Source organism: Amblyraja radiata, chromosome 16 (genome assembly GCF_010909765.2).
Source record: "Amblyraja radiata isolate CabotCenter1 chromosome 16, sAmbRad1.1.pri, whole genome shotgun sequence".
Taxonomy (NCBI): domain Eukaryota; kingdom Metazoa; phylum Chordata; class Chondrichthyes; order Rajiformes; family Rajidae; genus Amblyraja; species Amblyraja radiata.
In genome coordinates this window covers 34,056,666-34,084,469 of record NC_045971.1, presented here as the reverse complement: position 1 = coordinate 34,084,469, position 27,804 = coordinate 34,056,666, and the positions used below count along the sequence as shown (strand labels likewise).

Genomic DNA, 27,804 nt, shown 5'->3' with positions numbered 1-27,804 from the left:
CATTTCGGGCCGAAACCCTTCTTCAGTCTGAAGAAGGGTTTCGGCCCGAAACGTCACCTATTTCCTTCGCTCCATAGATGCTGCTGCACCCGCTGAGTTTCTCCAGCATTTTTGTGTACCTTCGATCTTCCAGCATCTGCAGTTCCTTCTTGAACAGGGTGAGACAAGTTGTTGATTCAGTTTTACTGAGGCATTGTGGGGTAAATGAAATGATGGCCTTATTGCGTGGGGCATGGAGGTCTAATGTGGGGAGGTCCAGCAACCACAACAGCATGTTTTGGTGAAACCATAAGTGGAGTATTACACCTTGTGTTTGTTTCTTTAATTAAGGAGACATAGACTTGTCTTAAAAGCAAGTTAGAATTGGTTATCTCCTGGAATGAGGTGTTAGCTTTGGGGAAAGTTTGACCCGATACAGTCAATACAGGTTCAGGAAAATGAGAGGTACTTTTATTGAATGCTAATATTCTGAGGGTCTTGACAAGGTGGAGGAAGTAAGGATGCTATCCCTTGTGGGGAATCCAGAACTGAGTACTGTTTCATTATAAAGAGGCACCCAGTAAAAACTGAGACGAAGAGGAATATCTTTCTTTAAAGGGTCATGAATCTTTGGAATTCTCTACCCTGGAGAGCAGTGGAGATGGTATCATTGAATCAGTTCACGGCTCAGGTGTATAACATATTCGACCCTAGCAAGGTTGAGCGCTACAAGAACTAGCAAGGGAGGGGACTGAAGCAAGGTTCGGGTCAGCCACAACTTGCTGAAGAGCAGAGCCACTCAAAGTGCCATCTGGCTTAGTCTGCACTGTTTCTAATGTTGTTCTTCCTATTTCCTCCCTCACTTCCCTTCCCACTGCCCTCTCTCCCACAGTCATCCTCACTTTACTTCCCACGGTCCTCTCTCTCACCCTTACCCTCATTCCCACATTCCCACATTCTCCCTTTCCTCCCACACACCTGCTCTCTCCCAAGTCTCTCCCTCAATCCTCTTCTCAAACCTCCTCAAATTTCTCACAATCTCTCTCATTCTCTAAGCCTCTAACGTTTGCTCACTAGCATTCCCCGAGCCTCTCTCACTGTATTGCTCCTTCTCACACCCTCTCCCAACCTCTCGCTTCTCCTCTCACTCACAATGGGAGAGCATGGAGCTGATGGATGGGCAGTCCAGCTGCTGAGACCCCACCCACCTTGAGCTCTGCATGTGGTTGGCCTCCAGCAGTCTGGGAGCATCTGTCTGGCTGCCCCCCCCCCTCCCCCCCCCCCCTGTGATGATGACTTTTGCTGTGTGTCTGCAGATGCTGGGGACCCTGAAGAAGATGAGATGTACGAAGCTGCAATCATCGAAACAAACCACATATATCGCCTGGTGGACGACAAGCTTGTCCCAGACACGGAATGGTGGGGAAAGATCCCTCGCTGCTCCATGCTGAGTTCAAAGGAGGTATGAGTGTTTTTGAGCTTCTGTATCTTCTACAACTTTGAACTTGAGGGAGACAAGTGTGGCTGGAAACGTGACAACTCTTGTGTATTGCCTCAGTGTAATTTACTCTGGTGAATGAATGAATGAATGAATGAATGAATGATTGAATGAATGAATGAATGATTGAATGAATGAATGAATGAATGAATGAATGAATGAATGAATGAATGAATGAATGAATGAATGAATGAATGAATGATACTTATTATCACATGGGACAATGAAAGCGTTTGTCTTGTATACCATACACAAAATATGCAAAGAGTCGCCAATTATAGGGTGCCGACAGTGTTACAAAGTATTCACTGTAGTCGCTGTGTTTGTTCTCTCGGTGGCCCTCCCCACACCAGGTACCTCTTTGTTTTCAGCCCACATACTGGGTCTCTCTTTGTTCTCTCAACAGTGTTTCTTTGAAATAACCTCCGACAGTCACGCCAGAGTACTTAGAGTATGATGCATAGTAAGATTTTTACTGAACTGTATGCAAAAAGGGAACTTCACTGTACCTAGGTACATGTGGAGTATTATTGGCAGTCAATCTGAAGAAGGGTCTCGACCCGAAATGTTACCTATTCTTTTTCTCCAGAGATGCTGCCTGTCCTTCTGAGTTACTCCAGCATGTTGTGCCTGTCTTTAAACCAGCATCTGCAGTTCCTTCCAACACAACAAATGTTTCCCATGTTGATGGTGAGCCAGTGGATTTGATGGTTGAGTTTATTCGCTCTTTGCTTGCAGGTTCTGGTCCTTGACTTTGGCAGTGAGTTGTACATTTGGCATGGCAAGGAGGTGACGCTGACACAGCGAAAGACCGCGCTGCACTTGGGCAAGCAGCTGCTGAGCAGTTCCTACGACTACAGCAACTATGTCATCAACCCCCTGGACCCTGGTGCCACGAGGAACATTGTCCAACAGTGAGTTGATGTTGCAACAATATCGATCCTCATTGTGTCCAGTCTGGTGCTGGACACTGGGGGTGCTGACGCTGAGGCAGAATTCTGGCTGGCTGGACAACAAGTGTCAGCAATGTTCCCCAATCTCAACCTCCACATCCATTGGGTTCAATCTAGTGTCTCCAGAAGGTGTCATTATAAAGCCGAGGAGAATTCTCTTTTCATCTCCAGAACATGACATTTTGGGCAGCACGGTGTAGGGGTTTTGCGTTTCCCTTTACTCCACAAAAGGATTCCCCTAGGTTCTAGACCTCGGAATTATGGTGGGATATGATACAAAGGTTGAATTGACCAGAGTGTGCTGATGAGAGAAAACAGAAACCAAGATGGACTCAAAGCAAGTCTAAAATTTACAGGCTTTATTAAACAATGATAAATCGAATCTCACCAACACTACACAATGCGTGGCTAAACTTATGCTTTAAACTAAGACTATGAACGGAAAACTATCGGGCACGTCGTGAAACTTACTTTAACACAAGTTACTCCCCCTCGACCTCTATCCTATTTCGGGAATTTTCACCAGGTCACCAGGATACTCACAGCTAAGTCGATGCAGGCCCACGAGCTGTCCAGCAGAGCAGGAAGAGCAGGAAGAGAGAGAGAGTTCTGGCTTGACTTCGACTTTTATACCTGAGCTTCCTTTGAAACCCCCAGGTGGTCCTCTGGATAAAAGGGGTTCTTTTGATGTTTCCCAGTTTCGATCTGGCATGAACAATAGGCTTCCGATGATAAGGGGTTTGCTGATGTCATGATCCCTCAGCCTGATCGTTATCATCCCCGATGGTGATTGTGCTTGTGCTGGCCTGTTTACCACCGTCTGCTGAGGCTTGGTTCCTTCCTTTGTGTATCCAAGAGAATCTCGTTATCTCCGTCTCAGCCTTTCCTGTTCACACCGTTGTGTGATGTCCAAGTCCACAGGCCAGACGGGTTTGATTCTTTCTGTGGATTGGGGGGGTTTTTCCATTGCAGCCAGCAAATTTGTCTTTTAAAATATCCATGTCCTTGTCCAAGTCCGGATTGGCCCCAATAACTTACATGCCCCTACGATACGTCCAGGCTTGCACGGACCGTGTCGATTGACAAAGTTAGTGGGCAATCCTCCAGCCTCAAGAGCTGTAAACACTCCTGGTGAGGAGGTGAAATTATGTACCCCGAAAGCCCCCTTAATCGCTAAACTAGGCCCTCGAAGCACATTAACTTACACTATATACCTTTTACTTTACATCAATCCCACAAACCATACAGTACCCTCACGACCATTCCCTGAAAATGCAGGGATTACAATTTATGTACAAAAACTATTGCACTAGAGTACAGACATTTTTACAGTGATGGGGTGTCGTTACGGTGACGTCGGGCGGCTCGATTTACCAGCCGTTGTAATTTGGCCATCCTCCTCCGCCTTTTAAATTTGCAATTAATGCATAGCAAATACACCACAATTATCATCTGGCAGATGATCAGAACATGGGACACGATGCGGACCCATGCTGGTACTATGATCCAGGACTCCAGGTCCCACCAACTTGGAGACTTGATCTCTTCGATATCCCTGGCGATATCCAGAGTCTTTTGTTCCAGGGAGAAGAAGTGTTTGTGCGACAACTCGACCGCCACCAGCAACTCTTTTAATTTTTCATTCACTGGGGGAATATCATACCCAAAATGGGCAACATAATTAAATAAGTCAGTTACATTTTCTCGTACCGAGAGGTGAACCGAAGAAGGTTCCGGGATGGGTAATATTCGCTGCTGTGCCACATGGACTTCTGCCCTGGGTTTAAAACAGAAGCTGCTGTGCGGTATCGGGCACCACAGCTGTGATCCGTGCTGATACCGCTGGGCACTTGTGGTGACACAGTACGTCCCACTGCCTATATACGCCACCTGTGGAGGAACATGGTCTGCCGCCATCGCCTCCATGGTGCAGTTTATAGGCTGTGCCCCAACAGTCCTGAACCCACACTGAGGCCTAGCCTCAGCGCCCATGTGCTGGGGACACAGGATTACCTGTGCTCCCCGGCTCCGACAACCCAAAAGGTCAATGCCTGTCACAGCTTGCTCCCTCACTATGACATAGGGCGGGACCTTCCCGTAGCGAATATGCACCCCCCCACGAACAACTCCCACGTTCTCCACTCGGTACAGAGGAGCTGGTCGTGCCGAGGTTCCCATCACCGGGATTCTTACGACCACTCCCATTATGGTGTGATTGGATTTTCCGCAATCCACCGGTACCGGGTAGGCCTCGGAGGCCACACGAAGCTGACAAGGACTCAAAGTGCTGTTATAAGGGTGTAGCGCTGCTAGGTGCTGGTTGCTTATCCAGGAGGGGACCCGACCTTGCCTCAGGTCTTCCAGGTTGCTCCTCCCCTCCCCCAACAACCACGCACCATACAGCCCACACACCTCATTCTGTGCAGCCTGATCGGACGCATTCCGGTCCTCTTTAATCAAAGCGTTTATCGTTTTTGCATGTGTCTCCAATTGTGCTATGATTTCTTTTAGATGTAGAGTCATTGCCACCTCTTCGTGTAGTCCCGATCCTACCACCGCATTTTCCTCCCCCAGAACCTTTCTTAACTGGCCCTTCAACTGATTGATCTGCAAGGCCAGTTCTACGTTGTCCATGCTATTAATAATAGACGTCCCCGTGTTAAATGCTGTAAACCCGTCATTAACCACCCCTCGTCTTTGCCTTCCGGACCCCAAAGTGAAATCCCCTCCCCCGCGGTACATCTCTTCTATGTCTATGTCCCCAAAATCCAGGTTGTGGAATTTCTGGAACATGTCTTTTAACAGGGCCTGATATAATAATTCCGTCTCGCGGGGGCACCATGTGGGTAACCGCACTTCAGTCAAATTTAATATTACTGAGGCCATAGCGTAATGCACTCCCTGGTACAGCACCCTTTTGGTTGGGACAAGTGCTAACCCATTCTCCGGCCCTTTGGTGGTGGATGGACAGTTGTGAGGGTCGATCGGTTGGGCTGTAGGTAGGGGCTTCTTCACCTGAACCAGCAATTCGGTGGCTTTTACTGTCATCCCAGCCCTGGGGGCCACACATGCCTGCCCACTGCGGTCCCAATCTATCCCGTTCCCGGGGTTCTGCCACCACTTGACGAAAGTGATTGATGCCCCTACCGGACACACCTTGGCAGACCCCCATAGACATAAATAAAGCCCCTGGTCATAGGCCCACCATTTGTCCCAACATACAGTGATCCCTCCCGGTGACCCCGTGATGGTCCCAAAGGTATCATTGTCCAGTCTTTCCCAGTCCGAGGATCGATCCCTCATGTTCAAGCTCAGCTTCCTGAGCCACCACCATCTCCCCAAAGGAACGTCCCCCTTACAGGTTAAACACACCCGCCTGCCCTCAGTCACCCTAACCCGGTCGGTAGCCATCTGTATCTCGGCACAGGGTATGGATGCTTCCCCGTAGACGAAGCTCCTGTGGCTGGAGAACCTGGTCGAGTTCGACCCCAGCCACCCAGGCCATCTCCCCTCATGGGAGTATCCGGCCTGGCTATCCGCTACCAGGTTTCCTTGCCCAGTAGACACGAGGGGTGCTCTGTCCCCTGAGCACCCATATACGATGGACTCCTCCGTGTCCCCGCGACGCGCCACGCACATTCGGAGGCACATCATTGCCATCATCCATACGGCGGGGTTATCCATCTGGAAAACAAAGCAAAACACCTCCTTGCCTCCACAAAGCTATCCGCCTAAAATGGCATTTGGGGTTTTGTTTTGTCTGTTGTGGTCTACTTTTCCACAGCACATCCCTTTGATCCCGTACTGTCTGTCCCTGTACTCCCCTGTAGCTATACAAAACCTTATATCTAATTACGCTAACTACATCTACTTACACACAAACCAATGCTATATACAACGCCACCCGTCTCCGGGTGGCCAACTCATAACTGGTCCCCGTCATGCTGGGGCCACCCCTCTGGTGGGCCCTCCCGTGCAGGCCAGAACTCCTCCTGTCGAGGGGCCTGACTGCCCCTCACCTCCCTTTGCACTACGGGGTTTTGAGTTACCCCTACGTTCCCTGTGGAGACTGGGCTCCCTCCAGCCGCACTCCGTAGTGCCCTGTTTCGGCCACTCTCCTTCCCGGCCCTCCTGTGGCCGGCCCTAGCCCTAGGTTTAATTAGGGATGGGGACCATCTTACTGGGGATTTAGGGACCCTGTCACTCCTACGTCTGACCGGGGGTTCCCACACCAGAGGTGATACCTCCATCTCCTCTGCTTCTGCTAGTTCTGCCTCTCTTAGGCAGTCTACGGTACCTGCCTGCGGAGGGCTGGAGTCAGCCTCCTTCTCCGCTGCTTCCAGTCCTCGCCCTGGAACACAGCCGGCTACTTCAGGCTGACTACCTGTGGACTCGCCTGGCTCCCCTACGGTTTCCACATCAACCCGGGTCTGTTCCTGATCCTGTTCTCTGACATGTACCCCTTTCTTACTTTTCCCTGCCCTTGTGGGGTCAAACAATTTACACTGGTTGATGTGGAACCATTTGACTCTACGGGGAAGCTGAATGGCATACACCATGGGACTGGCCTTGTCCACTATGTTGTATGGGCCAGCATACAATGGTTCAAACACCCCTACCCTAGCATATCTCCTGACCATTACCTGGTCTCCCACTGCCCACTCGCAATGCCTGCAAGGCTCCAGCAGTAGCTTGTTTCTTTGGTGCTGGGCCCCCATGTTTCTGGCTGCCTGCCAGTGAACCTGTCTAAGTTGTTCAAATAGCCTCTTGGCAAACTTGTCCCGGTTCACTTCCCTGAGCTGTCCCTCTGTTAGGGCTGGGACCATAATGTGCATTGGCGTTCTCATGACCCGACCCGTCATAAGCTCATGGGGAGAGTACCCCGTACTCCTGGACTGGCTGGCCCGAATCCCCATAAGGACCAGGGGTAAAACCTCCACCCACCGGTTGGGTGAGTCCCCTGTTTCCTTCCTTATCCTTTCCTTTATTGTCCGGTTCAACCGCTCTACCGGACCTGAGGACTGTGGGTGGTAGGCCACATGCCACTTGGCCTTGATGCCCAGTATTCTAAGGGTGGACTGCATGACCTGTCCCGTGAAATGGCTCCCCTGATCTGACTCCACGAACTGTGGGAGTCCCCACCTGGTGAACACCTCCCTAACCAGGATTTTTGCCGTACCCATAGCTGCTCTGCAAGGGAAGGCCTCTACCCATTTTGAGAACACATCCACAAGGACTAAGCAGTACTTGTAACCCCCTTGAGCGGTTGGAAGGGGTCCGATGCCATGGCCCCTCCACCCTCCCGATGTGTCCCATGGAAACCTTCCTTTTCTGGGGGTCTGGGTTGTTTGCTGCGCAAATCAGACAGCTTGCACAAAAGTCGCGAACGTCTTCCCTGAGCCCTGGCCACCATCCTGCCATCTCTACTCGCTGCCATGTGGTCTCTGGCCCAGGGTGACCTGCCCCTGGACCCTCATGAGCTAGTTTTAAAAATTCCCTTCTGTACAGGGAAGGCACTACCCACTTATCTCCCTTGAATAACATGCCTTCCTTCACTGACATGTCTTTACCCCCATACGGTCCCTCTATTTTCTCCTGCCTGCAAATGGCTGCTGAGGCAGCCTTTAAAATAGGGTCTTGTGCCTGGACCGTGGTCAGGTCCGGAGCCAAAACCACTCCCGCACTCTCCTTTTCACGAGGCTGCTCCCTGGCTGCAGCTACCTGTCCTTCCTCATAGGGGTCCCATGCTTTCCCACTCCTGGCTCCTTCCCTGGCCAAGCCATCCGCCCTCTGGTTTCCCTTTCCCCGTGGCTCCGTTTTGGAATGGGCCTTCACCTTATGGATATATCTATCCCCGCCCTTCCCTACGGCTGCTACAATCCTCTCTAATAGTGGTTTAGTGGTCAGGGGCTTCCCGTCTGATGAGGTGTACCCTCGGCGGGACCAGATGGCCAAATATTCCGTGCAGGAATTGCATGTGAACATGCTGTCTGAACATATGGTGTATGGAGTGGAGAAACGCTCGTGATGGGTCACCACGTACATTACCGCCGCCAGCTCTGCCTGCTGGGCGCTTAACGTATGTGCGAGTTTAAGAGCTAGGGCTATCTCTGCCTCGGGGTCCCAGATCCCACAGCCCGTGAGCCGTATGCCCTCGGACACGAAACTGGACCCGTCCACGTATATTTCCCTACCCGTGGGATGTAACCCTGCTCTAAGCCCAAAGTCCACCTCCCATACCCCTTCCACCGAGCAATGGTGTATCTCCCCTGGGTACACCAAATTGGCTGCGAGCTTGGGCTCACATAGCCTCTCAACCCGTAAGGCCATTTGGGAAAGGAGAAGGGTCCAGCGAGTGATCCTCGCACTGCTAACGGTCCCATCCTTAATCCGACCGTCCAGCAGCATCTGGGTTGGGGTATGGTGGGTCAGGAGGGTTATGGGGGACATTCTTATGAAGACCTGTACCTTCTTCACTGCCCAGTATGTGGCTAGCAGGTGCCGCTCACAGTTTGAATAGGACCTTTCTACCTCTGTGAGGACTCTGGAGGAATACACCACTGGCCTTAACTTGCCGTGCCGTTCCTGGAGGAGCACTGCGCTCAGGCCATCGCTGCTTGCGGCTACCTCCAGGAAAAATTCCTCCCTGTAGTCAATGGCTCCCAGAGCTGGGGCCTTTTGCAGGTCCCGCTTCAAATGGACGAATGCCGACTCGCACTGCTCATCCCACTCCCACTCTACCCCTTTGCGTAGCAGCCGGTGCAGAGGTGTTGCGGTCGCGGCATAGTCCTCTATAAAGTCTCGGCAGTAGCCCGTGACTCCCAGAAATGATCTTACCCCCCCCACGTCCATTGGGACTGGGAGTTCCTGCACTGCCTGCCTTCTTGCTGTATCGATACCCCTTTCTCCGGCCCTAAGGGTCAGTCCCAAGAACTTTACCTCTTGTAACCCTATCTGTGCCTTCTTGGGATTTATTTTTAAACCGCTCTTACAGAGCAGCTTCAGCAGTTCATTTACTAGGGGCCCATGTTCCTCACTGGTGTCTGTGAATAGCAAAATATCGTCCACATACTGGACGATCTTGTGGGGCTCACTAAATTCCTTTAAACATTCCGCCATACATTGGTGGAAAATGCTGGGGCTATTGTGGAACCCTTGGGGAAGACAGTTCCACGTGTACTGCTGCCCCTTGAATGTGAAAGCAAATTTGTACTGGTCTTCCTTCCTGACTGGGATAGACCAGAAACCGTTCGAAATGTCTAGCACCGTAAATACAGATGCAGACGCTGGAATTTCTGCTAATAGGTCTGCTACAGCTGCCACAGTTGGTGCGCAAGCCGGAATATTCTTATTCAGGACCCTATAATCTACCGTGGCCCTCCAGGAATTGTCTGGCTTCCGTACAGGCCAGAGCGGTGAGTTCACGTGGGTGGCTATGGGCCTCAAAACGATTTGCTTAACCAGTGAACTCAAGGCGACTTCTAAGTCAGCCTCCGCTTCTCGGGGAAAACTATACTGTTTCTGCGGTCGGGACATGGGATCCCCGTCTATCCTGACCTCTGTTCCTGTGACCCTTCCACAGTCGTGCTTGTGAGTAGCGAATGCGGCCAAATTTCGCTTAACATGGCCTCGATACTCTGTCGGGGTCTGCCTCACTAGGACCTCTAGATCGTACCCCTCTCTGGGCTTCACGACACACAGAGCCCCTCTCTCTGATGCCCTCTCGATGACCATTAACTCCTTCTCTCTCTCAGCCCCTTCTCCTGCTATGCCCCACAAACAGTGGTTCCTCAGGTCCACCAGGACCTGGTGGGCCACTATAAAGTCGGCGCCTAGTATCCCCTTTCCCTCCTGCTCCCAACTCATCAGGACGCATTTCCACTGCGCCTGGAGTGCTCCTAATTGAATGGACAAGGGAATAGAGAAAAACCCCGTCTTCTCATTTCCCGTAAAACCGACAAGACTATAGGGTACCCCACTAGATAGAGGGGATGTACGGGGATTGTCCATGTGGACAATAGTACTGGAAGCACCTGTGTCCAGCAGGTAACTCCCGACCACATCCTGGACCTCCATCTTGACCCAGGGTCTCCCACATGGGCCATACTTTAACGGGCATAGGAATGTGGGCTGTTTCGCTGGCAGTCATAAAGGTGCCGGGGGTGCGGATACGGGCGCGCCCTGGCCTGTTGCCATGGCTACCTGTCCGGATCCTCCCGCCTTTGACTGCAAATAGGTAATTAGATCTCTTACATCTATTGTTACCTCCGGGGCTGGGTTGGCCGTTACCGGGGTCCTATCCCCCACTGCTCTACTTGGGTTTCTGCACTCCCTCTTGTAATGCCCGGGCTTCCCACACCCATAGCACACCAGCCTCATCTCGGAAGAGGTCTGGCTGCCTTCCTGTTTCCACTGCCTCCTTTTGGGGGGTGCCGGTACTATTTCGTGCACCTTGCCCTTAAAGGGCTTCTCCTCACTTCTCTCTCCATTGCGGTATGCAAGGGTGAGCTTCCTGATCACCTCCGCCTCGTTAAGGTTTGGGTCAGCTGGGTCGAACCAGTGCTCGGCCCTTGCCCTAACTCGCGGGAGGCAATTCGCCACCAGAGTCTTCAGCCAGTGAGCTGTTCTCCCATCTAAATTCTGCCTATCTAAAGGCATCCCACACGCTCCCTCATATACTGCCCACAGCCTGTCTGCGAACATGTCCGGGGACTCAGCTACCTGCTGCTCCGTCTCCCCCACCCTGGTGAAAGGACTACCCTGATTCAACCCCATGGCCTCCAGAACCGCTGTCTGTGCCGCTACCCATGTTTCAGGTCTTCCTCCTTCCCTGGAGGTCACCGCCTTGCATAGGTATGAATCTAGGGTCATCAGTAGCAGCTTTACCCGTTCTACCTCATCGCAATCGTTTATGTCAGCTGCCTGCTGCACCTCCATAAAATGCAATGACGGGTCTCCCGCCCTGGTTAACCTGGGAAGGTGAGCCACCATCCCCCTCAGCACATGTGCCCCATGGGGAATGATGATATCACTCTCTATGGGCCCCCTATCTGCCTGCCCTACCGGGGGACCATATTTCCTTTGCCGTGCCGGGCACATCTGCCCTACTCTGGGCTGTTGCCCCTTTACCCCCAGCTCTCCCACCATGATCGGTAACCCCACCACCTCGTGGTGTGCTACACATGGCGCGGAAGCCGCTAACTGAGGGTGCTCTCCCGCCCCTCCTTGGCCCTGTCCCTCCCCGGACAACCCGAACCCCACCTGCCGACCCGGACCTATCCCCGGCGCCTCAGGAGGCGGTCTATTCCCCTTTGCCCCTGGGGAATCATCTGCTGAGGGAAGCCCTCTGCCCCCGGGGGACCCCCCTGGTCCTACCAGGTGAACCCGTCCCCTAGTCTTGGACAGAGTCTCCTCCAGCTGCGCTATCCTTGCCTGGCAAGGCCCGTGATCACTATTGCCTAGCTCGCTACGGGCCACCCTGTATGCTGCTTGTATATCCTGGAACTTTCCCTCCAGCTCCCTGCACTTCTGTGTACTCTGAGCCAGGATTCCTGGGCGTTCCTTTCCCTCTCCTTTGCCTCTACCACCTGGCATTGGAGGAATTCCTGGGCATTTCTGTGGGACTCCCTCGCCTGCAAGATACACTGCCTGGCTTTACTGCATTCCTCAGATAGCCCTTCCCCTTCTCTAGCGCTTTCTTCAGCGCTGGCCCTAGCTTCTCTCAGTTGCTCTTCCAGTCTATCTACCTGTCTCTGCATATTTGCTACCTGCTGTGATAGGCACGCTAGCCAAACTGCCTTTTCCTGCCCTTTATTATACAGTTTGCTTTCCGTCCATTGAGCTGCAGCTACTGCTGGCTGCTCTGCTCTCAACAGTGCTATCATCCATTGTTTGGTGAGATTGATCTTTTTAAACAGATAAGAGGAGATTCTCTCCTCCATCTTGCTACGTTCTCTCACCCCCTCTGACAAATCACATATCCCAAACCACCGAGGTCCTGCCATGGTCGCCATTCTGTAGGGGTTTTGCGTTTCCCTTTACTCCACAAAAGGATTCCCCTAGGTTCTAGACCTCGGAATTATGGTGGGATATGATACAAAGGTTGAATTGACCAGAGTGTGCTGATGAGAGAAAACAGAAACCAAGATGGACTCAAAGCAAGTCTAAAATTTACAGGCTTTATTAAACAATGATAAATCGAATCTCACCAACACTACACAATGCGTGGCTAAACTTATGCTTTAAACTAAGACTATGAACGGAAAACTATCGGGCACGTCGTGAAACTTACTTTAACACAAGTTACTCCCCCTCGACCTCTATCCTATTTCGGGAATTTTCACCAGGTCACCAGGATACTCACAGCTAAGTCGATGCAGGCCCACGAGCTGTCCAGCAGAGCAGGAAGAGCAGGAAGAGAGAGAGAGTTCTGGCTTGACTTCGACTTTTATACCTGAGCTTCCTTTGAAACCCCCAGGTGGTCCTCTGGATAAAAGGGGTTCTTTTGATGTTTCCCAGTTTCGATCTGGCATGAACAATAGGCTTCCGATGATAAGGGGTTTGCTGATGTCATGATCCCTCAGCCTGATCGTTATCATCCCCGATGGTGATTGTGCTTGTGCTGGCCTGTTTACCACCGTCTGCTGAGGCTTGGTTCCTTCCTTTGTGTATCCAAGAGAATCTCGTTATCTCCGTCTCAGCCTTTCCTGTTCACACCGTTGTGTGATGTCCAAGTCCACAGGCCAGACGGGTTTGATTCTTTCTGTGGATTGGGGGGGTTTTTCCATTGCAGCCAGCAAATTTGTCTTTTAAAATATCCATGTCCTTGTCCAAGTCCGGATTGGCCCCAATAACTTACAACGGTGGCACAGTGGTAGAGTTGCTGCCTTACAGTGCCAAAGACCCGGGTTCGATCCTGACTACGGGTGGTGTCTGCATGGAGTTTGTACGTTCTCCCGGTGACCTGCGTGGGTTTTGTCCAGGATATCCGGTTTCCTCATTCCAAGGACATACTGGTTTGTAGGTTAACAGGCTTTGGTACAATTGTAAATTGTCCCTAATGTGTGCGGGGTGATCATTTATTGGCGCGGACTCTGTGGGCGAAGGGCTTGTTGCTACACTGTATAAATTAAACATCATCTCCTGGGCACTTCTCTGTAAATCCTCCTCACAGTCACCAATTAGACAATCCTACTCAGGGACCTGAAGGTACTGGAGATGAGGAAATAACTTACAACATTCACCATCCTCCATATATCGCTTCACTCATCTTCTGTGTTCACTGTCAGTACACACACCCACCCCTCACATTCATTGCCTGTGAATCATCACCTGTGTGTAGTCAATACATACACTCACCCTTCACACTCACTGCTTGTGTTTACTGTCTGCAGTCAATACTCACACTCACTCCTCACAGATGCCGTTCACTGCCCACGCTTGATGCTCCTCACTGCTCAGATGCAACACTCACACTAGCCGCCTGCGTGCAGTCCATGCTGCATACTCACACTCACCACTCACACTTGTTGCCTGTGATCACTGCCGCTGATGGATACTCACACTCACCGACTGCACACATATCTCCATCGTGCCCTGGCATTTACCACACCCACAGCCCCAGTGACAAACCCGCATTGAGAAGCTGCCTCCATCAATCGTGACCATCACCCGGTGACACTGTGGGTGGATCACACCTCACACACACACTACAGTGCAAAGAATGTTGACAACTGGCTATGACATGTCCCTGATTCTCAAAAACATTCTAAAGCTATTTTAAATTAAGAATTTTTTTTTTTAATAGAAATAAAAAGATAAACATAAACAATTGAAACAGCCTAAAGTAACAATCAGAAATCAAAAACTGCAGATTTGTGAACCTGAAGAATTAATGTTTCGAACAGTGCTGATAGAATGCCATCCACCTGAACCATGAGCCGTGTGCCTGCCGAGGGTCGGCAGCGTCTGGGGGAGGAGGGAATGGCATTCCATTGACACTGTCCTGAAACATCAACTCTTTTTCTCTCTCCACATTTTGGTGCCAATCTATTGAGAACTCGAACAGTTTCTAAATTTGTTAATACACTGATTTAGTTTTTTTGTTTTTTTCATCTGGCCATCACTGACAAGGCCACCTTTAGAATAGGCCATGCCAACCAGCGATCGTCCCGTACACAAGCACTATCCTCCACACTAGGGACAATTTATCGTTTATAGAAGCCAATTAACCTACAACTCTGTACAGCTTTGGATTGTGGGCGTAAAACGGAGCTCCTGGCGAAAACCCACGCGGTCACGGGGAGAACATTCAAACTCCATACAGACAGCACCTGTAGTCGGGATTGAACACGGGACACTGGTGCAGTACTCTACCACTGTGCCACCCTTAATTTTATTGCCCGGCCCTGTTTGCCTTTGAGAAGTTGATATTAAACCCTGGTCATTATTGAATTGCTGCAGAGATTTTGGTGAATGTCTCACACAATGGCGTTAGGTATTCCATGACTTAGTCCCAGAGACGATGAAATGCCAACTGAAGCCTCGCAGCTGAATCACCAAATCAGTGTGGTGTGTATCTGGGAGAGAAACGTTCAGCATCAGTTACAGTACCTTCATTTGGCTTAGCCGTAGACAGTGCAGGTTTGGGAGATGCTGTGGGGATAGCTAGTAAAATTCTGGCAGAACTACTGCTTCACAGCACCTGACCTCTGGTGCTGTCTTTGTGGTGTTTACATGTTCTCCCTGTGAACACGTGGGTTTCCCCCGGGTGCTCCAGTTTCCTCCCACATCCAAAAGACATGCGGGTTTGGAGGTTAATTGGGCTTTTTAAATTGCCCTTTGTGTGTAGAGGGATAACATAGAACTAGTATTAGCAGGTGATAGATGGTCGAAAGAGACTCATTGGGCTAAAGAGTCTGTTTCCACGCTATAACTCTAAAAACTGAAATCTACCGTGAACTGCTCCCATCAGCAGTCATATAAGGAACTGCTGACGTCACCAATTGTAAGTCATTGTGAAGTTACGGAAGGGTCCCGATCAAAAACATCACCTATAAATGTTCTCCAGAGATGCTGCCTGACCCGTTGAATTACTCTGGCACTTTGTGTCCTGTTTTTTTAAACCAGCATCTGCTGTTCCTTATTTTTTGAACGGATGGGAAAAGATCATCAAAGCTCGTCACTATACCTTGGTAAACATGACAATAAACTAAACTGAAACTGACAATAATAGGAATTGGTGCAATCTGGGTGAGGAGAGAGATTACCAAGGACTTTATCCAAAGGTTGGTGGAGCTGAGAGGCGGTGAGGTTATTGTTGGAGTTTCTGAGGAGATTGTGGCTAATTAGTTGAGGTAGTGGAATAGACTCAGGAGATCAAAGCAGCATTGTTAGCTTTGGATTGCTTCTGTAAAATCAATGGTCACAGGCCCGTTGCTATGCTGGAAATCACACTGAGTTATTTTTATTAACACCAGCTTACAAAGTTAAAAGTTAATTCCTTTTCCCCAGACAGGGGCGTCCCGAGTGGGTCATTTTTGGTCGTTTATCGCAGCACAATGAAACAATTTTATTCAAGGAGAAGTTTCTGGACTGGGTTGATCTGAGAAAACAGAACCAGCGGGAAGTGGAGCCCACAGCCGAGTTAAAGGTACAGGTAAATATTTCAGCACCCATAGATCTCGAGAATCTCAGCTCTTAAAATGTAATGACTGCAGTAATGTGATAAATTGTACATGGCATGCAGCGGTGGGATACACTGAGGTCATAAGACTATGCCAATGATCTGCCATGTTGTAACGGGATATTATCCAGGATACCAGTGGAATTTCCTTTCCTCGTCCTCAATTGAGGCCACTTTTGTGGCTGCGTGAGAAGGCAGTCACTCCCCGAGCCTGCTCCACCATATCACAAGATCATGGCTGATTTGATTGTAACCTCAACTTCACATACTTGTCCACCTTTGCAAACCTTTCCTTTCTTTGCTAATTGAAAATCTTTCTAACTATTGTGTAGGAAGGAACTGCAGATGCGGGTTTAAACCCAAAATAGACACAAAGTACTGGAGTAACTCAGTGGGACAGGCAGCATCTCTGGAGAGAAGGAATGGATGTTGTTTCGGGTCGAGAAGAAGGGTCTCGTCCCAAAACGTCACCCATTCCTTCTCTCCAGAGATGCCGCCTGTCCCGCTGAGTTACTCCAGCAATTTGTGTCTATCTTTTTTCTAACTTAAAAATATTCTAAGACTGCTACTTATCTGCCCATTCCAGCCATTTGTGGACTTCTTTCATTGCCTTACAACCTTCTGTACTCCTGATATGGTCTCAACAATATTCTATGAAGCTGAAGCAACACCCCCCTGCTTTTGTATTCAATTCTCCAGCAATTAAGCTGAAAAGAGTACAGAGAAGATGAGGATGTTGCCAGGACTCGAGGTAGATGTTGGGCAGGCTGGGACTTTATGCCTTTGAGTGCAAAAGGCTGAAGGCGATCTTATAGAGGTGTATAGAATCATGAAGGGAATTGGTAGGGTGAATGCAGAGCATCTTTTACCTCGGCCAGGGGAATCCAGACCCAGAGGAGTAAAGTTTAAGGTGAAATGGGTAAGATAAGGAACTTGAGGGGCAGCTTTTTCACACAGTGATGCTATGTAAATGGAATGAGCTGCCAGAGGAGTGAGTTGAGGCAGCATTTGAAAAACATTTTGATAGAAAAGGATTAAGAGGGATGTGGGCCAAATGTGGGCAAATGGGACTAGTGTGGATGGGGCATCTTGGTTGGCATGGACAAGTTGAGCAGAAGGGACTGTTTCCATGCTGTAAAACTCCATGACTATCCATTTTCTGGCCTCTGGATGAAGAACTTTCATCCCGAGGTCCCAAATGGCTATCAGACGTGCACATCACGTTCCACATGCACTCACCAGGCTTTTGATAATTGGAGCAAGTCCTTGAAACTCAATTCCCCTGCAATAAACGTCAATATACCACTTGTCTTACTAATTCCTTCATGTAACTCCATGTTAACTTACGTGATGTATGAGCAGGGACACCAAGGTCCCTCTGAACACCAAAACCTTTCAATTAGCGTTGAAAATCATGAGAGGAATAGATCAGGTGGACGCACAGTTTCTTGCCTGGAGTAGGGGAATCGAGAACCTGAGGACATGGGTTTAAGGTGAGGGGGGAAAGATTTACTAGCAACCCGAAGGGTAACGTTTTTACACAAAGGGTGGTGGGTGTATGGAACGAGCTGCCGGAGGAGGTACTTGAGAAAGGCACTATTGCAATGATTAAGAAACATTTAGACAGGTAGATGGACAGGATAGGGTTAGAGGGATATGGACCAAATGCGGGCAGGTGGGACTAGTGTAGATGGAACATGTTGGTCGGTGTGGGTAAATTGGGCTGCTCGGCCAGTTTCCACACTATATGATTCTATTATGCTAATTTTGCACCATTTAAAAAATATTTCACCATGACCTTAAAGGCCTGTCCTACTAATGCGATTTTTTTCGGCGACCGCCGGCACCCGTCATAGTCGCAGCAGGTGGCTGAATATTTTTAACATGTTGAAAATCCAGCGGCGACCAGAAAAAGGTATGATTCTTTGGGCTGAAGAAGGGTTTCGGCCCGAAACGTTGCCTATTTCCTTCGCTCCATAGATGCTGCTGCACCCGCTGAGTTTCTCCAGCATTTTTGTGTACCTTCGATTTTCCAGCATCTGCAGTTCCTTCTTAAACACAAACGACTCTTTGGGCGGCTACTCATGACCATACAGGCCTCACCCTGCGACTCGATGAGCCGAAGGACCTGTTTCCATGTTGTATCTTTAAAACTAAAAGGTAAACTAAAAATAAAATAATAAACAAATGAATGTCAGGGATCATGTCTTCATTTCTCAGATATAGACATTTGCCACCCATTGTGCCATGGGTCCCCATGCTCTCCACTCCCACTCATCAACAGTCTGATATGGTCCTTTGAGACCCTTCTTCTCGACCTGAAACGTCACCATTCCTTCTCTCCAGAGATGCTGCCTGTCCCACTGAGTTACTCCAGCACTTTGTGTCTATTTTGTGTTTAAACCCGCATCTGCAGTTCCTTCCTACACTTTAGTTAGAAAGATTTTCAATGAGCAAAGAAAGGAAAGGTTTGCAAAGGTGGACAAGTATGTCAAGAGTGGTTCATTGTCATATGTGGTGAAATAGAACAATGACATTTGTTTCATTACAAATTACTGCAGCAGCACAAGACTAAACAAATGGAAGAAGGGTCTCGACCCGAAGCGTCACCCATTCCTTCTCTCAAGAGATGCTGCCTGTCCTGCTGAGTTATTCCAGCTTCTTGTGTCTATAAATGGATGTAAATGCTGGAGTAATTCAACAGGTCAGGCAGCATCTCTGGAGAACATGGTTCGGCAATGTTTTGGGTTGGGTCATGTTCTCTAGACATGCTGCCTGACCTGCTGAGTTACTCTAGCACTTTGTGTCCTTTTGCTTAGCATCTGCAGTTCCTTGTTTCTACATTCTAGCTTTGTAAATATCATGTTCTCGGCATGACAACGCATCCCGCACTCTAAAGACGTAGAGGTTTGTGGGTTCATTGACTTCAGTAAAAATTGTAAATTGTCCCAAGCCTGTAGGACAATGCTAGTGTGTGGGAATCGCTGGTCAGTGCAGACTTGGTGGGCCGAAGGGCCTGTTTTCACAATGTATCTTTAATGCCACAGAATGTAGTTGAGGCCAGTTCATTGGCTATATTTAAGAGGGAGTTAGATGTGGCCCTTGTGGCTAAAGGGATCAGGAGGTATGGAGAGAAAGCAGGTACAGGATACTGAATTGGATGATTAGCCATGATCATATTGAATGGCGGTACAGGCTCGAAGGGCCGAATGGCCTACTCCATGCGCCTATTTTCTATGTTTCTATGACACTACAGTAGCATTGTGCACAAAATGCCCAGTTAATAATGTTTGAATTTGAAAGTAAAAATTGTTTAAAATATTTTATTATTATAGTATACTGTATATTTATAAATATAGTACTGGCTATACAAAAATTGATTCACAATGTTGGGAATTATTATAGAACTTATGGCGATTGTTCTTTGTCACAAGTTCTATAATGTTTCCTAACTCGATTGCAAATCAATTTTTGCATTGCCAGTACTATATTTATAAATATATGCTATAAAAATACTATATAGTTATTATGTCCTCTGGCATAATTTTGATCATGTAAATGCTTTTACAAAAAGAGAAGCATTTCTATTATTTAGTGTGATTCATGAACTCAGGATATCCTAAAGCACTTTCCAGGCTGTGAAGCTGGTTGGAGACACTGTTTTTGTTTTTTTAAATCAATTATATTTAATCAATTATTTACAATAATATTTACAGTATAAAATTAAACAAAACAAAACCCACCAGCATAATACAAGACAAACAAATAAACTAACTAATCTGTTATACAACCATGTTACAATCCTTATTGAGGATGACTTCCATCCCACACGGAGCCCCACAGTCCCGGAAAGCCCCAGACGGTTGGCAGCGCGTAGTATCACCCGGGAATCACTCTAGTATCACCCGGGAATGGACATAACGCCGGAAAAGGGGCAATTGGAGGCACTGTTAAGGGCCTGTCCCATGATGCGAGTTCACCCAAGAGCACTTCCGAGTTTAAAAAAAAATCAAACTCGTGGTATTCTACGAACTCCTACGACCTTCCACGAGTATGTTCACGAGCTCCTACGAGTAAAAAGTAACAATTTTGTTTCATCACGAGTATTTTTTTACTCATGGACATTTTTCAGTGTTGAAAAAACTTCACGAGTAAAAAAATACTTGTGATGAAAAAAATCATTACTTTTTACTTGTAGGAGCTCGTAGTATTATTGAATCATTGAATCTTTGAAGAGGTTTGTTGGAGCTGTCTCTGGTGTTACATCTCCGCGTTAATGTCACCACAAGTGTAACGGCCTTCTTCTTCTTCACTTTGTGTTGCAGCTGGAGAACCAGAATGAGCTGCGGGCGTACGACGCTAAGCTGCTGCTTGCAGCCCCGCAGCTGCCGTGCGGGACGGTGCTAGACGGGGTGAACGTGCAGCGGGGCTACGGGCTGCTGCACATGGCCGATGGCAGGGTGTCCGAGCTGAAGACCGTGGACGTGGCAGTCTGGCACGTTCAGGAGTTTGAGCACAGCGAGCTGTCCAGGGAGAGTTACGGCCAGTTCCATGAGGGGGACACCTACGTCATCCAGTGGAAGTATACAGTCAGCAGTCTGGGTAAAACAACCTCTCTCCCCTTCTCTCCCTCATTTGTTATCTGCTGTGCAACAATGGGGCACCTGGCAGGGTGGGGGGGGGGGGGGGGGACTTGGCTCGGGGGGGCGTGTGCTGAGAATTAAGGGGTCCCAGCATGGCAGGGGGAGACTTCCAGGGGGAGTGTTGGGTACTTTGTAACTTTGTTAGCTCCAGACATGTGGCGACACGTGTACTGCCCAGGCTGTATGTAAAACAAAGCTCTTCACAGTACCTAGGTACCCTCAGTACAAGGGACTTTCATTCATTCATTCACTCATTCTCTTCCCGTTAGCAGAGCCATACAGCACACAAACAGGCCCTTCACACCAACTCGTCCATGCCAATCAAGATGCCCTATCAAAGCTAGTCACACGTCTTCACATTTGGACCATGTCCCTCTCAACCTTTCCCATCCATGTACCTGGACAACTGAAGGTAGTTATTGTACTTGGTTTTGAAGGTAGTTATTGTACTTGCCTCAACTCCCTCCTCTGGCCGTTTCTTCCATATACCCATCACTGTCTAAGGTTTCTATTGAATGTTTCCTCTCTCTCCTTCAGTCTACGTCCTCTGGTTCATGATGCCCCTACTCTGGGTCAAAGATATTCCTATATTCCCCTCATCATTTTACGCACCTGTGTAAGTTCAGCCCTCAGCCTCCTGTGCCTAGTTATTTCCAACACTAGGTTTTATTTGATCTATGACTTTACGACGGGTGGTACACTGGGGCCTCACAGCGCCAGTGACTCAGGTTCCATCCTAGCTACGGGTGCTGTCTGTATGGAGTTTGCGTGTTCTCCTTGTAACCGCATGGGCTTCCTCCGGGTGCTCCAGTTTCTTCCCACACCCCAAAGACGTGTGGGTTTGTGGGTTAATTGGCCTCTGTAAATTGCCCCCAGTGTGCAGGGAGTGGATGAGGAAGTGGGATAACATAGAACTTGTCTCATCAGGAGATTGGCGGTTGGGGTGGGCTCAGTGGGCTGAATGGCCTGTTTCCATGCTGGATCTTTCAATTTACCAATAGTTCATTCAATCTAACAAAGGACAGGGGCACATTTGGAGGCAGTCAATGGTCTTCCTGATTAGTTCCATGGGAAGGACTCAAAAATAAACAAGCTATTTAAAATGGAGGGGAAACTGTCCATGCACCAGTCAACATCCAACTGGAGATGACAGCCTTTATACGAGAGGTTTATTAGCTTCAGCCTGGGGAAACTAGCAGTTTGTTTTTGTTTTACTCCATCCTTACCAATAGGACATTAACGAGCTTCGATAGTCTGTTGTTGGTTTATTGTTCACCCCTGCCGAGATACAGTGAAAAGCTTTGTGTGCTATCCAATCAAATCATACCAGGCATGAATACACAAGTACAGCAGGTAGTGCAAAGAGAAAATAATATAGAGGTCAATAATAATATAGTGCAGGATATAAAGTGACAGGAAAATGCAGATAGAAAACAAGCAAGGTGCTGCCATCAGGTAGATTGGGAGATCACGGCTACACCTTGAGCTAATGAGGTCAGTTCACTGGCCTAATAACAGTGGTAGCAACAGCTCTGGGAGGGCGGAGGCTTCAGAGGGTCAGTGGGCTATAGGTCTGGGTGGGTGCAGTGGGCAGTGGGTGTGGGTGCGGGCAGTGGGTCTGGGTGGGTGCAGTGGGTGGGCGCATTGGGTCTGGGTGCGGGCAGTGGGTCTGGGTGCGGGCAGTGGGTGCGGGCAGTGGGTCTGGGTGCAGGCAGTGGGTCTGGGTGCGGGCAGTGGGTGCGGGCAGTGGGTCTGGGTGCGGGCAGTGGGTCTGGGTGCGGGCAGTGGGAGTGGGTGGGTGCAGTGGGTCTGGGTGCGGGCAGTGGGTCTGGGTGGGTGCAGTGGGTGCGGGCAGTGGGTCTGGGTGCGGGCAGTGGGTCTGGGTGCGGGCAGTGGGTGCGGGCAGTGGGTCTGGGTGCGGGCAGTGGGTGTGGGTGGGTGCAGTGGATCTGGGTGGGTGCAGTGGGTGGGGGCAGTGGGTCTGGGTGCAGTGGGTGTGGGTGGGTGCAGTGGATCTGGGTGGGTGCAGTGGGTGCGGGCAGTGGGTCTGGGTGCGGGTGCGGGCAGTGGGTCTGGGTGCAGTGGGTGTGGGTGGGTGCAGTGGATCTGGGTGGGTGCAGTGGGTGCGGGCAGTGGGCCTGGGTGCGGGTGCGGGCAGTGGGTCTGGGTGCGGGCAGTGGGTCTGGGTGGGTGCAGTGGGTGCGGGCAGTGGGTCTGGGTGGGTGCAGTGGGTGCGGGCAGTGGGTCTGGGTGGGTGCAGTGGGTGCGGGCAGTGGGCAGTGGGTGTGGGTGGGTACAGTGTGTGTGGGTGGGTGCAGTGGGTGCAGTGGGCTACAGGGCTTTTTCGACAGGTAAAGGCCCTGTCCCACTTTCCCGAGTTACTCACAAACTCTCCCGAGTTTTCCCCTTGATTCGAACTTGGGGAATGTCGGGGAATGTCAGTGGCGAGCTCGTAGGAGGCCGTGGGAGGCCGTAGATGTTTCGTAGCTGCTCGTAATGCCAGCTGTAGGAACTCGGGGCATCAGGTAAGTCGGGCCGTTTTTTCAACATGTTGAAAAATGTCAATGAGTTAAAAAAATAGCAGAGAGAACCTACGAGTGGCTATTACCGTAATTTTCCGAGATCGAATCAAGGGGAAAACTCGGGAGAGTTTGTGAGTAACTCGGGAAGGTGGGACAGGGCCTTAACTTTGTCACAGAAAGGGTGATGGGTAAATCCAATTAACTGCCAGGGAGGTAGTTACTGCCAGAGGAGGCAGGTACTATATTAGCATTTGAAAGGCATTTGGACAGGTACATGGACAGTAAAGGTTTAGTGGGCTGTGGACCAAATGCTGGCAAATAGAAGTAGGTAGCTTAAATGGGACATCTAGGCTGGCTTGGGTGAGGAGGGCCCGTTTCCATGCCCCGTGACTCTATATATACTGCTTACTCTATAGACTTCATGTGACACGGAATGTCATTACACAGGTCGAGATGACAACAAGCTAACCGGAATCTGATTTATTGATGATTGAGTGGCAGAAGGGTTTGTTCTGGAGGTTTGTGAGAATTGCAATAATTTTTAGCGTTGTATTTGCAGAAATCATTCGACTGACACTGCATGCAAATTTTAGCCTAAACATGTTGCTGCCAGATTATAAGCGGTATGGTAGAAAATAGCAAAATAAAAACACCCAGTAGGTCCGGCAGCATCTGTGGAAGAGGAACAGGGACAACATTTCTGGCCAATGACAACTGGAACAATGTGAAAGCAAGTTTAAATTGTTGAAAGTGGAAGGAATAGAGGGAATGCTTGTAATAGACCCAAGTCCTCAAGAACCAGTAGCTGGAGACTTCAGGGAAAAGAAAGGAACAAATTGAAACTGGAAGACATAGCATATGTGGAAAAAAGATGTCATCCTGAAACTGTTACATTCAATATTGTGTCTCAAGGGTCGCAACATGTTGAGAGAGGAAGTGTTCAAGTTTTTTTAATCTTTCTTTATTGATACTGCCTGTTCTTGCTGTGTTTATTACAGCCAATGCACTATTATCTTTAGTGACTAAAGATAGATCCAAAAAGCTGGTAGACAAAAAGCTGGAGAAACTCAGCAGGTTAGGCAGCATCTATGGACTGAAGGAATAGGTGACATTTCGGGTCGAGACCCTTCTTCAGACTGAGAGTCAGGGGAAAGGTAAGCAAGAGATATAGACGGTGATACAGAGTGATATAGAACAAATGAATGAAAGATATGCAAATAAGTAACGATGATCACGGAAAGGTGGGACTGGTCCTCTCTCTGTGGTCCCTCAGGGAGGATCATTGTTCAAGGGAGGGCCCTCTCTCAAAGCTGGTGTTGCCAGAGAGATTCTGCATGCTCCACCTGCACTGGTGTAGAACAGGGCCAGAATATATCTGGGTTCCCTGTGCCTGTGTAGTGTAAGGGTTGTCATCAACACATCACAGTTTACAGCACACAACGCAGTAGAGATGTAGTAAAGATTCTGAAGGTACGGTTGTCCAAATTCATCTCCATCTTCTTGGCTATAGAGTAACAGAAGCATGAGGTTTCACAAAATACTTTAGGATCTTTAGATTTTTGAGAAACAGCACGGAAACAGGCTCTTCAGCCCACCGAGTCCATGCCGACCAGCGATCCCGGTACACTAGCACTATCCTACACACTAGGGACAATTTACAGTATTTTACTGAAGCCAAGTAACCTACACACCCGCACATCTTTGGAGTATGGGGGGGAACCGGAGCACCCGGAGAAAACCCACACGGTCAAGGGGAGAATATACAAACTCCGTACAGACAGCACCCGTAGTCAGGATCAAACCTAGGTGGCTGGTGCTGTAGTGCAGCAACTCTACCGCTGCGCCACCGTGCCGCAATACTGATCTGCGGATCTGATCTAGGTGGAGCCAGTCCTTGATATGGAGATTTAGGTCGGGGTCAGCCTGCTCTACTATAACGTTTCAGTCTCATGCACTTTGGATATCTGTATTTTCCTGCAGTGGCGAAGCGACAGACACCAGACCAGCTGAGCTGCTCCGGTTCTGGGAAGGAACGATCTGCCTATTTCTTCTGGCAGGGCACTCAGTCGAGCATCAGTGGCAAAGGTGCCTCGGCACTGATGACTGTGGAGCTGGGCAAGGACAGAGAAGCACAGGTAGGATGACATCCATGTGCATCTGATCTATCTTGATGTGGTCTGGTGATGGGGATTCAAAGAGGTGAACGTCTGGGGGTCTGTAAGGACACAATCAGAAGTGAAGGAGAAAGGGACACGTGAATGGGAAGGTGAAGTGAGGAGGTTTAGTTTAGTTTAGAGATACAGCGCAGAGCTTCGGCCCACTCAGTCCACGCCGACCAGCGATCCCCGCACACTAACACTATCCTATACATACTGGAGACAATTTAGAATGATACTAAGCCAGTTAACCTACAAACCTGTACATCTTTGGAGTGTGGGAGGAATCCGGAGATCCTGGACAAAACCCACGCAGGTCACAGGGAGAACATACAAACTCCATACAAGACAGCAACTCTACCACTGCGCCACTGTACCGGTGTTGTAGGGATGTCAGCTCTTGAGTCAGTTCATTCCTGTGACATGTTATCCTATATTTGGAGCGCATGAGGATATGGGATGGTCTTATAGAGGTGTACAATATCATGAGAGGAATAGATTGGGTAAATACATAGAGTCCTTTGCCCAGTATGGAGGAATCGAGAACATGAGTTTACGATGAGGGGAAAGATTTAATGGGAACCTGAGGAGTAACGTTTTCAGACAAAGGGTGGCAGTGTGTGGACCGAGCTGCCAGAGAAGGTAGTTGAGACAGGTGGCATCGCAACTATTAACAAACATTTGGACAGCTACATGGATAGGCCAAGTTTGGAGCCATATGGGCCAAAGGCAGGCAGGTGGGACTAATGTAGATGGGACATGTTGGTCAGGGTGTGCAAGGTGGGCCGAGGGGTCTGTTTCCAACTCTGACTTGGAAAATGATAGGATTGGAGGCATATTGTTCATGCCTAACTAATGTGTTCTTTCCAAAGGCTGTAGAAGTCAAGTTCAAGTGAGTGTATTGTCATGTGTCCCTGTATAGGACAATGAAATTCTTGTTTTGCTTAAGCACACAGCAAATAGTAGGCATTTACTACAAAACAGATAAATGTGTCCATATACCATGATATAAATATATACACACATGAATAAATAAACTGGTAGTGCAAATAACAGAAAGTGGTTGCTAATAATCAGAGTTTTGTCCGAGCCAGGTTTAATAGCCTGATGGCTGAGGGGAAGTAGCTATTCCTGAACCTGGTTGTTGCAGTCTTCAGGCTCCTGTACCTTCTACCTGAAGGTAGCAGGGAGATGAGTGTGTGGCCAGGATGGTGTGGGTCTTTGATGATACTGCCAGCCTTTTTGAGGCAGCGTCTGCGATAAATCCCCTCGATGGAAGGAAGGTCAGAGCCGATGATGGACTGGGCAGTGTTTACTACTTTTTGTAGTCTTTTCCTCTCCAGGGCGCTCAAATTGCCGAACCAAGCCACGATGCAACCGGTCAGCATGCTCTCGACTGTGCACCTGTAGAAGTTAGAGAGAGTCTTCCTTGACAATCCGACTCTCCGTAATCTTCTCAGGAAGTAGAGGCGCTGATGAGCTTTTTTGATAATTGCGTTAGTGTTCTCGGACCAGGAAAGATCTTCAGAGATGTGCACGCCCAGGAATTTGAAGTTCTTGACCCTTTCAACCATCGACCCGTTGATATAAATGGGGCTGTGGGTCCCCCTCCTACTCCTTCCAAAGTCCACAATCAGTTCCGTGGTTTTCCTGGTGTTGAGGGCCAGGTTATTGCGCTGGCACCATATGGACAGTTGCTCGATCTCTCTTCTGTACTCTGACTCATCCCCATCAGTGATACGCCCCACAATAGTGGTGTCGTCAGCGAACTTGATGATGGAATTCGCACTGTGGTTCGCTACGCAGTCATGGGTATAGAGTGAGTACAGCAGGGGGCTGAGCACGCAGCCTTGAGGTGCTCCCGTGCTGATTGTTATTGAGGCTGACACACTTCCACCAATACGAACAGACTGTGGTCTGTGGACGAGGAAGTCGAGGATCCAGTTGCAGAGGGATGCGCAGAGACCCAGTTCTGCGAGTTTGGTAGCCAGTTTGGAGGGGATGATTGTGTTAAATGCCGAGCTGTAATCAATGAATAACAGCCTGACATATGAGTTTTTGTTGTCCAAGTGGTCCAGTGCGGAGTGGAGGGCCAGCGAGATCGCATCCACCGTTGATCTGTTGTGGCGGTACGCGAACTGCAGTGGGTCCAGGTTTTTGTCGATGTAGGAGTTGATTTGCTCCATGATCAACCTCTCAAAGCACTTCATCACCACCGGCGTTAGTGCCACTGGTCGATAGTCATTGAGGCATGTCACCTTACTCTTCTTGGGCACCGGTATAATTGATGCCCTTTTAAAGCAGGTGGGGACCTCAGACCTCAGAAGTGAGAGGTTGAAAATGTCCGTAAAAACTCCCGCCAGTTGGTC

General features: G+C 49.2%; 1 protein-coding gene across 1 annotated transcript in view; it reads left to right on the top strand.

Annotated features, from left to right (window-relative positions):
* Positions 1-27,804, top strand: part of LOC116982112 (supervillin-like) — a 199,414-nt gene that overhangs the window by 142,778 nt on the left and 28,832 nt on the right. Inside the window, exons 23-27 of the mRNA XM_033035437.1 lie at positions 1,296-1,441; positions 2,216-2,391; positions 15,943-16,081; positions 20,440-20,716; positions 25,260-25,414. Coding sequence (XP_032891328.1) covers positions 1,296-1,441; positions 2,216-2,391; positions 15,943-16,081; positions 20,440-20,716; positions 25,260-25,414 — 893 coding nt within the window. The remainder of the gene's footprint in view (positions 1-1,295; positions 1,442-2,215; positions 2,392-15,942; positions 16,082-20,439; positions 20,717-25,259; positions 25,415-27,804) is intronic.